The sequence below is a fragment of the Mastomys coucha genome, unplaced genomic scaffold (assembly GCF_008632895.1).
Source record: "Mastomys coucha isolate ucsf_1 unplaced genomic scaffold, UCSF_Mcou_1 pScaffold21, whole genome shotgun sequence".
Lineage (NCBI taxonomy): Eukaryota > Metazoa > Chordata > Mammalia > Rodentia > Muridae > Mastomys > Mastomys coucha.
This window is the reverse complement of record NW_022196904.1, coordinates 37,240,017-37,251,678: the sequence shown is the minus strand read 5'-3', so window position 1 is coordinate 37,251,678 and position 11,662 is coordinate 37,240,017. Positions and strand designations below refer to the sequence as shown.

General features: G+C 54.7%; 3 protein-coding genes across 4 annotated transcripts in view; 1 reads left to right on the top strand and 2 right to left on the bottom strand.

The window, feature by feature from the left end:
• Positions 1–180, top strand: part of Sphk2 (sphingosine kinase 2) — a 2,830-nt gene extending 2,650 nt beyond the window's left edge. The window contains exon 6 of the mRNA XM_031384866.1: positions 164–180. Coding sequence (XP_031240726.1) covers positions 164–180 — 17 coding nt within the window. The remainder of the gene's footprint in view (positions 1–163) is intronic.
• Positions 181–233: 53 nt separating this feature from the next.
• Positions 234–5,265, bottom strand: Dbp (D-box binding PAR bZIP transcription factor). The gene is made up of 4 exons (XM_031386654.1): positions 4,652–5,265; positions 3,400–3,810; positions 1,940–2,151; positions 234–757 (listed from the first exon to the last, which is right to left on the bottom strand). The coding sequence occupies exons 1-4, from the start codon at positions 4,788–4,790 to the stop codon at positions 542–544; spliced, it is 978 nt and encodes a 325-aa protein (XP_031242514.1). The 5' UTR covers positions 4,791–5,265; the 3' UTR covers positions 234–541.
• Positions 5,266–5,742: 477 nt separating this feature from the next.
• Ca11 (carbonic anhydrase 11) lies at positions 5,743–10,798 on the bottom strand. 2 transcript variants are annotated; one of them, XM_031386653.1, is made up of 9 exons: positions 10,328–10,798; positions 10,167–10,241; positions 9,296–9,438; positions 7,802–7,987; positions 7,501–7,596; positions 7,294–7,366; positions 6,786–6,940; positions 6,539–6,704; positions 5,743–5,929 (listed from the first exon to the last, which is right to left on the bottom strand). In XM_031386653.1, the coding sequence occupies exons 1-9, from the start codon at positions 10,392–10,394 to the stop codon at positions 5,904–5,906; spliced, it is 987 nt and encodes a 328-aa protein (XP_031242513.1). In that variant the 5' UTR covers positions 10,395–10,798; the 3' UTR covers positions 5,743–5,903. The 2 variants fall into 2 exon arrangements, with proteins under 2 accessions (XP_031242513.1, XP_031242511.1); XM_031386651.1 differs by lacking the exon at positions 5,743–5,929 and having other exon boundaries at positions 5,950–6,704.
• Between the last annotated feature and the right edge of the window lie 864 nt (positions 10,799–11,662).

The following is an 11,662-nucleotide window of genomic DNA, read 5'->3' as shown; positions in this document are numbered from 1 at the left end:
CCCAGATTTGCACTAATGTTTCTCCCCTGGCCAGTTAGGGATGGGATGTTCTGTGTCTTGTGTGTCCCCGTCCCTGGTCTTAAAAAGCAATTGAAAAGGTCTATGCAATAAAGGTGTTGCTTTCCTCTAGACCTTCACCCCTTCCATCTGACATCCCTTTCAGTTATTGTGGTCCTATAAGGATAGCAGCAGCACCCCACTTGGATGCAGCCTTGAGTCAGAAGAGCCAGTAGTTGCTTTGTCCGCCACAACAGCTGGCTCCCGGGTTCTCAAGATTTATTCAGGATTGTGTTGATGGAGGCGGTTGGATGGATGGGTTCCCCGACGTGCTAAGAGCACACACAGGACCCTCCCCACCCCCACAAGGGAGGTAGGGGAAGGCTAGCTTTTTCTTAAAAATATAAATGTATTTGTCTGCATCATGACGTTCCTGGGTCACCTAGCTGGCCAGACCACTGGCCATGGGACAAGGAGGAAGGAGGGTGTCAGGTGTAAGTCTGAGTAAGGAACAGGACTCTGCCCTGGCAGGGCAGAGGTGGCCTCACAGTGTCCCGTGCTGGGCCTGGTATCGTGAAAGCACAGCACGGTAGTGGGACAGCTCCTGCCGCACAGCCACCACCTCCTGCCGCAACAGGGCGTTTTCCTTCTCCAGGAAGGCTGCCCGCACAGATATCTGGTTCTCCTTGAGTCTTCTTGCATCTCTCGACCTTTTGGCTGCTTCATTGTTCTTGTACCTCCGGCTCCAGTACTTCTCATCCTGGGGATGGAGGGGTAGAAAGGGCACTGAGATACAACAAAAGGAACTCCGTGTATCTGGTTCTGTACATGAGGCCTAAGGGTTATTGGTCTTTGCTGGGACAGATACCCAAACTTAAGTCATCTACTGTCCTGGTTGCTAAGAACAGGTCTCTGGCAGAAAGGTAGAGAGAAATAGATTTCAGGTACACATATGAAAAAAGGCTGGTCTTCAAATTCTCCACTGTACAGACAGAGCAAGACTCCCCACTTGAGGAGGACCCATGGAAAGCTGGTTGCTATGGATGTCTGTTACCTAGCAACGAGGCTTTCAGGGTCTGAGGGCTTATCTCATTGAAGAGCACACTGCTCTAGACATCTCCTTTCCAGATCCTGGTTGCTAAGGAAAGGTTGGATAGCTCCCCAAGTGATGGGGTTTGGTGTCCTTTCCATCTCATGGAAAGTAAACATGAGCTCTAAGTAGCCACAGTCTCCTTCTACCCTTGAACTAAGGTCAGGGAGCCGTCTGCGGTACCTGACTGATGGAAGAATTGGGAGCTGAGGCTTCCCCTGAGGATTATACCATGGGTCCTTTACCCAGCTGGAAAAGATGCTTCCCTAGGCTTCCTAATTAGTTAAAGGTTTCCTAGCAACCGCTGAGCTCTGTAGCAGGAAAAAAAACACTCGTATGGAATAGGTTTCTCAGATGGGACTGAATGCTGGAATGGCCATGATGCATACAAGGCCATGGCAAAGACATGAGAGACCCCAGTAACAGCAAAACCAGAACTCTAGAAAAATGCATTTGCTGCTAGAATTCCCACAAATTAGAATATGGCTGGTAAAGGATGACTTCCAGGCCCCAGGATGATCATGTCTGCACCCAGGCAGAGGCAGTTCTACAGATGTTTCAGGTTGAAAGCCGAAGACCAGCTCCAGCTAGGCCAGCTGCTGAGAAGCAGGCTCATGAGACAGCTAATGGAAGTTGTAATTGGCAACAAAGCCTCTTGGAACTTGAGCCCTTGTCCACAGGGAGACTGGCTTATGCATCCGAGTGATTGGAGGTCACAACGAATGACACCATCTTCATGACTCTCAAGACAAAATCTGTCCCCAGACGCCCCGTGAACTAGGCTATGTCTATAGGCCACGAAGCTCCCCGCAGCTTTGAGCAAGGCCAAGGCCCACACCTGGTCATGCTCACCTTCTGTTCCTCTGGCACCTGGACTTTCCTTGCCTTCTTCATGATTGGCTGAGGCTTCAGTTCCTCCTCTGAGAAGCGGTGTCTCCGAGGGTCAAAAGTCTCATGGCCTGGAATGCTTGACAGGGCAAGATCAGCGGGATCAGGTTCGAAGGTCATTAGCACCTCCACCGTGTCTGGGTCCACGGGACTGGGTGTGTCTCTAGAGGTCAAGCCTAGAGAGATAAGTATCACTTGAATGTGTGAGTAGTTTGGGGACTGCCTTCTCAGAGCACCGCCTTCCTCCCGCCCCAAATCTTACCCACCACAGAGCAGGCTTTTCTGCTGCCTTAACAAAAGTCCTGTCAGGCATCAACCCTGTGACAAAGATGCTTAGCCACCAGAAGGCATTTTTATCATTATAAGGCAGAAATGACTGGCCTTAAATATCCCGTGAGTCTTCTAAAACCTCTAAACTTCAGATTCAGTGTTATTTTTGTTCCCACTGCCTGGTCTGAGTCTTACTTACTGAATCCTTTCTCAGAGCTTAGACTTGTTTAGACCCACTCCTAAGAGTGATGGAAGTTCCAGGAGCTTGGCTAAAAAAGCATGACTCCTGTATCTTTAAGAACAAATAAGACGGGGCCAGCCGAGGACACCAGTTCAGGACCGCGTCACGTGTGGCCTACAGCTTCCCCTTTCCCCTCCTCCCCAACCAAGAACCCGCACGTTCCCGGCCCCGCCTCCTCGCGCGTGAGAGCGCGTGCGCGCAGCAAGGCGGGAGGACTCACGTGGCGAGGGAATGTGCAGCACTGGTTTTGCCTGGAGGTCGGATCAGGGACAGGTGTACCCAGGCGTCCCACATCGAGACTCCTTGTCTTGATAGGGGTCACCTCCCTTCTTGTTCCTTTTGGTCTCAGCTCCAACTTCTACAGTGATTCTACCCACCCACCCCGCGCTATGGGGGAGGATCGTGGGAGAACCGGCCTGCCAAGCTCTTTGCCATCCAGAGTCCCACAGTTCTGAGATCCTAGGTCCCCAACACAGGAATATGGAGAAGCTCCTCTGGAGAAGCCAGAATAGGGATCCCGACATTCTCTTCTGCAAGACTCTGGGAGGCAGGATGCAAGACCCTCCCCTTGGGGGAGGGGAAGCGGTCAGGATCCGGGAACCTAGTGCCCGGCTCTGGCCTGATCGCTCGTATTTTAGGTGTCCTTGGAGTCCAGCCCTATCTCGGTTCCCCAGATTCTGGACCCAGACTCTGCAGATAGAACTCTACAGTTAACTAAGGTGTTCTGAGTTTCTAGTCTTGGCTCCAGGAACACGAGGAAACTTCTGACTTAGAGAAAAATACAGCCTCTCACTGAATAATCCTCGCATTTGGGGACCCAAGTCCCCTAAAGGATCGCAGCACCTAATTGGGCAGACTTCCAAAAGTGTCGCGAGGCCCCGCCCTGCCCGCCAGCCCCGCCCCTTCGCCGCACCTGCGCGGTGGCCGCCGGCGGCTCCCAGAGTGGCCCGCGCGGGGGCGTGCCCAGGCGAGGAGCGGGGGGAAGAGGAGCTGCAAGAGCCGGGCCCCGGGGAGGGCGCCGGAGTGCGCGCTGGAGAGGGTGCGGGTGATAGGCCCCCGGGGGGCGGCGGGCTCGGCGGTAGCCCGTGCTCCAGCAAGAAGGCGTCCAGGTCCACGTATTCCACGTCCCCGAAAGGCAAAGTGCGTTCCCACAGCAGCGGCGCAAAAAGACTCGGGCCAGCCACAGGCCCTGAGCGCCCCCGAGGGGACCCACCGCCACTAACGGCCCCACTCGGGGCATCGGCTGGGCCAGCCGTTTCCAGGCCCGGTCCCGGGACGGGGGCTGAGGGCAGAGTTGCCTTGCGCTCCTTTTCCTTCAGGAGACCTGTAGGCCAGGGAGAGACCGGATGGGGTGGAGGGACACAGGAGGGACCCCAAGTTAGAGATATGGCGGAGATACAGAGAAGTGAGGAGACGGGAGCCATAGGGCAAGGACCCAGGGAGGTGGGTACAGGCGGGGAGAGAACCCAGAAAAAGAAGAGAGGGATAAAGACGGGGCTTGGGGAGACCCAGAGAGAAAAGAGAACAAGGCCCCAGCAATAGAGGGCCAGGAAGACGGGGACCCAGAGAGGGGGAAAAAACAAAAGAATACAGAAGGATAGGGTTAGAGACCCGGGAGAGGATTAAGAGACACAAGAAAGCGACCCAGAGAACGAAGATGAAGTTTAGAAAGAAGGGTTTAGTGACAGGGTGGGTGAAAGGTTGGGCAGGTGAGAAAGAAAAAGTGACAGCTCAGTAATTCCCCCACCTCCGGCACCCTCATCCCCCTCCCCCACAATCTGTTGGGGCTGGAAGGGGCTCCATAGCTCAGGCACATTCCTCATCCCAAGTTTCCATGTGACCCTGTGAGGCCCCGCCCAAGCCCGTGTCTGCACCGTGTGAGCATCCGACACACCCCCTCCCTTCCCCTAGGACTCCAGGGGTCCAGACTCCGAGGCCAAAGGGAAGAAAGAGGGGTCTGGCACCTAAACTCTGTTCTCATGAAGGAACACTCCAGGGACTTGACCCTTAGGCCCTTCAGGCGTCAGATTTGGTCTTGGAGACTGATGGACTGGAAGACCTAAGTGACCGAATGAAGACTAGCAAAGATGGGACACCTAGCTGATAGGCACCCTGGACCACCACCCCAACATTTGAGTCCCTAACACAGTGGGACTAGAACTCACAGCTGGCCGGTTCTTTGGGCTTGCTGTTTCCCTGCAGAAGGCTCCTCAGCCCAAGCAGCGCTCCCCCGCCAGGGGGGGCCCCAGCCGGGCCACCCAGCAGCAGGGGGCCCGGGGTCCTGTCGCTCAGAGGCCGCGCCATTGCCGGGCACCTGCTCCCAGGTTCATGAGCTCATGGAGAGTCGAAGAGATGAGCTGATATGTCAGTCACCCGCACACTCCTGTGGTTCGGGCGAATATGTCCCAGAGTCGGGCGAGCGCGGCGTGCAAGCCTCCAGTATCAGAACGCTTCAAATCCTAAGAGCGCTGCGGGGGTTCAACCAGTCTGTTCTGCAGAAAGGTGCAACTCAAAGAGTGTCCCAGGAGGCTCCTATAGTCTGGGCGAGTGGGTGACCAAATCAAGCAGCTGTCTCTTTGCAACTGTGGGTCCCCAGGGGACACAGGCGCGCGCTCCTTCTGTACCAGGTGGGCGAGACTCTGGCTCTAGCCAATTTTGCACTTCTCGCAAAGAAAGCTTTGCAATCTGCACCCAGAGGTGTGCACCCAGGGGCGGAGGAGGGGGCAGGAGGAGGCGGCAGCCTTGAGGCGTGGCCAAAGCAAACTTCTTTCGCGGAAAAAAAAATCCAAACCAAAACACCCGACGCCAGAGCGCGCGCCCCTCCTCTGGGCCCCCTCCCTCCTCTTGGGCCATGCACCCCAGCCGCGTGCCTTCCTCCGGCAGCTAGCAAGAGCCAATCACCTCTCGAGCCCTTGAGACGCTCAGCCAATGAGATGAAGGGATCTGCCAAGGCTTTGGAGGCGCGTGAGGGGCTGAACTTGTGGAGTTGCCTCGCCTTTTGGAAGAAGGCGGGACACTGACCTACATTTGGCCAATGGGAGGAGGCGCTGGAGGCGGGACCGTGACCCATTTCCAGCCAATGAAGTAGGAAGAAGGGGGAAGCACATGGCTTTGCGCGTGCTACCGGATGCGGGATGCGGGTGTGGGACCGGAGGGGTGCCTCTTAAAGGAGCCGAGTGTTCACAGACTCATTGTTTGAGGAAAAAAGCAGATCATCAATTAGAGCAGGTTAAGGCAGAAAGAAGTGGCCTTCGGGAAGGATTATTTTTTTTAATATCTAGATATTTCTCAATCGCGACTGATAAACCACCAAGAAACCGGAAACATTCAGTCCCTTTAATAGCTTTGTTTTGGGGTGAATCCCCTCCCCTGTTGAGGAAGCTCAGAACAGGCGGGCGTAATCCTTGTTGGGGAGTCTCAGCGACCATGAGGACCACCGTCCACTGCAAAGGAAAGCACCGGCTTGTGGGGTGTGGGAGCTGAGCGCAGACGACTCTACTACAGTCAGGCTGCTAAGGGGGGGATGGAATATACCAAGCTGGGAAAAATGGTCAGCTCCTGGACCCGACCATATAGGGAAGGAAGAAGGCCACACGGGACGTGCAGATTAGGCTGGATTGCATAAAGGTACATGAAGAGGATATGCTCATCTGGGCTGTACCATGTTGAGAAACCAGTCATGAAACCAACATTTCCCGGGGCAGAACCACAGTGGCAGTTAGAAAGACAGAGGGATGTGCCACAGCTGATTCTCAGAAAGGGTACAGCTGTCAAGACTACAGCCCTAAGTCGGGTCGTACCATTTGTAAACAGGTGACTTGGACCGTACCATTATATCAAGGGACAGTAGGCAGAGGGTATGGACCAGTATGTTACTGTACCACAAGGAAAACAGGGTGTCAGGCCTTACACTAAGCTGCAAAGAAGGGTGGGCTGCACCACGCTGTTCCATATGGAGAGGTGAGAAAGGACGAGGGATGTGTCACACAGAGACACCACTGGGAATAAGTGCAGACTATCAAGACGTGGAGGAGGGTACACATTAAGCATACCATGCAGGCGGTAGTTGGGGCCTCGGCAGCGCCTCTCGGGGTGCCGGGGGTCCCTGTTGCCCCTCAAGGCTCTGTGGGCCAGGGGCTGCAAGGGCCGGCCATTACCACTGAGGCTCTGGAAGATCTGGGAGGGGGGATTCTGGCTCAGGAGTCTCAGGGAGTGCATCTGCCTCAAGAGAAACCACTGGTGAGTAGAAAGGGATGGTGCTCAGGATAGGGGCAGCATGCACACATGGAGGTCAGTCACCTGGAGGGAGGTAATATTGAGAGCCCTGTCGATGAGGATCCAGGTGACAGTCTCAGAGCAGGGAGGAGTGCTGAGAGATCCCTGATAGGTGATGAAGCCGAAGGATTCTGGGAACAGGAGCTCCAGGCTCAGGTCTTGAAGGAAGTAGGCATCATCTGTGCAGATATCAAGTCAATGTGAAAGGGGGTCCCTTGGGAGCCCCTGTGTGTACAACTAATGCATAGGGACTTAGTTATTCTTGTTGCTGTAGGGAAACTGAAGTGAGGCTCCAGACATCCTAGGCAGGTACCATGGAACCAGACCCCCCGCTCCCTCACTGGGCGATTCTGACCAGGTGCTCATCACCAAGCTGCATCTCCAGGCACTCTTCCCTTTCTGTCTTCACACTGGATCTTGCTAAGTAGCCCAGGCTGGCCTTGCACTCACTCTGTAGCCCGGGCTGGTCTTGTCACCCTCCTTCCTCAGCCTCCCTAGTAGCTGGGACTCCACTCCTAGCTTGGGGACTTACTTTTGTAGGAGATTCGGGTGATAGTGTCCCGGTTGAGGAGGCGACTGAGGAATGGGTTGGAGCTGCCAGCCACCTATGCAAGAGGCATGAGGCGAGGAAGACAGCAGCCCAGGGATGCTCCACAAAGACCCACTACCCCAGGCTAGCCTCCCAGCCTCCCTTCGCCCTCACGCCCTAGAAGCCAGTTGCCCTTCTTGCCTCCCTCACATTGACAAAGAGGCTGAGAATGGCCAGGCCGTTGGGGCCCCTTGTGGCAGCACTGAGATTCCCATAGAGTTCTTGGTTGAAGTGAATTAGCTGCACCTGGGGAGTAAAAGGATGCACAAGGAAGATTTCTTAGCAGAAGGGAGAGAGAGGATGGACGATTGCACCTCTCAGGTCCAGAACTGCACCAGGGATTATTAGTGCTTAGGGTAGGGGGACTCGGCCCTGAGTAGCAGGATGGGGTGAAGCATAAGCTAAGAAACCAGGGTGATCTAGTATGGAGGGGCAGGTGAGGGGTCACCACCTCAGCAGAGAAGCCTTGGTGGTTGATCTGGTGTTCAGAGCCGGCACCATCTCGAGCTCCGAACAGCAGCCGCAGTTCACTGAGTCGGTGGCTATAAAGAAGGGGACCCCCAGACACGTTGACCACAGGTCGAGATGCAGGTAGGAAGGAGACATGGCGGCCAGTGTTGTACAATGTTCCCCGGAGCTACAGGAGAGGACACAGGGAGAGTAAGCTCCCCAACCCTCCACTCATCTTATTCCCAGAGTCCAATGATTATCTAATGCAGCTTGGGCATCAGCCACTCCCCAGGCTCAGACCATATCTTCTGAGGTTGCTCAACACTGACGGATTAATTCAGTCAACAAGTACTGAACCAGGAGTGCTGTTTCAGGCTTGTAATCCCAGCCCCGAGGAAGCTGAGGCAGGAGGATCGCTATGAGTTCTAGTCCAAACAGGGCTATAGAGTGAGTTTTTCCAAAAAACAGAACAAGAAAAACACATAAAGACCTGTGATACAGCTCAGTGGGGGAAGTGTGTGCTGTGTAAGCCTAATGGCCTGAACGCAACCCTGGAGCCCACAGAAGAAGGAGAGAACACACCACTACACCACACACAATTACCTTCTGACCTCACATGCCCCTCCCCCCATATCACACAATAGTATTTTGAGGTTTTTTTTTTTTCTCCCCAAAACAGGGTTTCTGTGTGTAGCCCTGGCTGTCCTGGAACTCACTCTGTAGACCAGGCTGGCCTCCAACTCAGAAATCTGCCTGCCTCTACCTCCCAAGTGCTGGAATTAAAGGTGTGTGCCACCACTGCCCAGCTATTTTGAGGCTTTTTAAAAAAGTAACATAAAAATATTGAATTGCGCCGGGCGGTGGTGGCTTTTTGAGACGAGATGGCTTTGAACCATCCTTCCCCCTCCCTCAGTCTCCTGGGTAGCTGGGATGATGGTGTATTCCACAAGAGGGTGGGAGGCTTTGGTTTGCTGGACTGTAGGATATAGAGCAAGAGGACTGGATGAGGGTGAACAATAGAGGGCAGGAACCTGAGAGTCTAGTGAGAAAGCCGGTCTGAGGCACTGAGGTGCAGCCTAGAAAATGACTCTGAGGCTTTGGCTCATGATACCAGTGCTTCTACAGAAATGGTACTGTAGAAAGTGGCCTTAGTACAGACACTGAGAGTACGTCACTTGGTCGGATGGCTGTGTGACCCCAGGCAAGTAACATCAAGTCTCTGGACCATAAAAGAAGACTAATAAGACAGCACTCATTTTATAGGTTATTGTGAAGATTAGTGGATTTGTTCAGGCTTTTCAATGCTTCTTTCTGTTTTCACCGCTTGGATAAACATGTAAAGTTGAGGAAAGCAGTGGAAAGGGCAGGCCAGGTGATCTTCAGAGAGTAAGGAATATTCTCTCCATCTTGCTAGTACTTTTTATTCCCCATAGTTCGCCATCCACCTCAGCACAGGTCCCCTCTGCCTAGACAAAGCTAAGGCAAAGCTCCTTACCTTCTCTCCTCCGGTGCTGAGCCTGAGTGGGGGCAGAAAGGGGTCATAAAGAACCCGCTTCAGCTCCACATCCACGGGGCTCTGCCGCTTCCCCACAGCGCACAGGCTCCAGGCAGCATTCACCAGGCCCCAGAAGGGAGGCCCTGTGGGAAAAGAAATAGGCTGGATTCCAGACAGGACCTGCGGTGTGGATTGGGACAGGGTAACCCCAGGAGAAGGAAGGAAGAGGGAGGAAATCTGGGGCTTTGGGTCTAAGAGAGAAAGAACATGAGAGCCAGAATCCTGATTCCTAGAAGAATTTTGGAATCCTTTCCTAGGAGCTCATAACACCTCCAAGCCTTCCCTTATATTGTTCCCATCTTTAAAAGGGCTATGTAAAAACAGAACTACAACTCCCAGTAGGCCTCAGAGGAGAAAACAACTCATCAATCTTACGTCTGCCCCGTAGGCCCATGGGAGTTGTAGTTCTTTCCGTCTCCCAGGTCCCACAGCTGGATAAGAACATTAGGGGAGAAGAGTTATAAAAGAGGACTTCGAAGCCCCGGGCGAGGGGGCGGGACAGGAACCTGAGCTGCAGAGTCTGCCTTCCAGCAGGAATAGGACCTGTCTATGGCTGCAAACACACACATTTCTCCACCCCCACACTTTCCTTGCACTCACTCCCACTCACTACTTGAAATGCGCATGTATAATGTCCCATGGTGAGCCGCTGAGGTTCAGAGGCTGGGCCCCACTCCTGAGGGAAGAAGGCTGGGGCTGGGAGCGTTGGTCCAGTGGAAGATGAGAGGATTGAGGACCCAGACTCCCGAACCTGGGGGAAACGGCGCCTAGGGATATGGGGTCGGGTTCTGGGTCTCCACCCTGTTTGCACCTGGCACGAAGTTTCCCTGGAGATTCTCCTTGTAGCTCCACCAGTCCTCGGGATCAGGTGCAGGTCCGATGTGAGCTGGGAAGAGAGCAGCTGCATCCTTCTCCTAGGCACTCCACCCCGCCCCTCCCTCAGAGGATGCTGCCAGGAACCCCAGGTCTTACCTGCCGCTCCCAGTGCGGCCCAGAGTACCAGCGCTTGAGGGGCGCTCAGGCGAGCGGCACCCCCCATCCAAGAGGCCTCGGAGCGACCCTTTCCCAGCGCCCGACCCCCTAGCTCTTCCCTCCCCTTCTCCTGGGACTTCCAGCCTGGCTGTCCCCGGAACGGGAGCCCCAGCTCCCTAGATGCAGGGGCTGGGACCGTGCACCCCAGAGCCCGTTTGACGCTCACTCCTCCGCCCGCCTGGGCCCGTGCCCTGCACTCTCTCTACCTCCCGAAGCTGCGATCGCCCTCGCCGGCCCTGGGTCCCTCTCGGTGCCAATGCACACCCCCTCTTCGCTCTCAACCAGCGAACCCGGCCGCGCACTCGCCGCGTGCGCTCCTCTCCCTCCGCCTCCTCCCTCACCCTGCTTTCTCTTCTTCCCTCCGTCCTCTTCCTCCTCCCTATTCGACTCTGCCTTCCCTTCTTCCTTCTATCTCACCTCCTCCCTCGCCCTGCGTTGCCTCTCCCTCTTTCCATCTCCACCTCCTCTCTTCTTCCCCACCCCCTCCTCCATCACCTCTGGTCCTGCTTCCCTCTTCCCCACCCACTTGCTCCCACTGGTTTGATATTTGGCTGGGGGTCTCCGCAGTAGAAAGGGCCGCACCCTTGAGCCCAGCCCTAGAACGGGAGGTGCAGTGCAGCCGACGGAGCCCGAGCCCCCCAGCTCCAGGTGCCAAGGCTAGAAAGAACTGGGCGCTAGGGGCCTGGCGTGCAGAAAACCTGCTGGCTAGGACAGGGAGGCAAAGGCTTAGGGGACTGGTGGGTGAGAAGGCTAGAGGTGCACTGATGCTGGGAAGGAGGGACAGAGTGTACTGAAAGGGGAGAGAGGAGCAAGATGTCAAATAGCAGGGAAAGACAGAGAAATAGACACAGGGAGACATCATGGTCAGAAACGGGCAAGAAGGAGAGGCAAAGAGACACATACAGAGTCACAGAGACACAGAGAGAGATGTGCTTAGAGACAAGCAAGGAAGATGCTATGCAGAAAGGAAAGAGAGACAGAGACTAAAAAGCTCGATGTCAGGTCATAGGAAAAGAGACAAAGACATAACTACATAGACGGAGCATGGTGGTTCACACTTTCCATCCCTGCATTCAGGAGGCTGGTTTGAAGCCATCCTGTGCTGCATAGGAAGACCTTGTCTAAACAAAACAACTAACAGCTCACAGAAAACAAGAATGAATAAGTCACAGGACAGAGAGGTGGAGAGAGGCAAGCACCAAGAAATACATTAGAGATAGACCCACCCATGGGATTAGAGGAGCCAAGTGGGCTGCAAGAAGGACAGAGACAGAG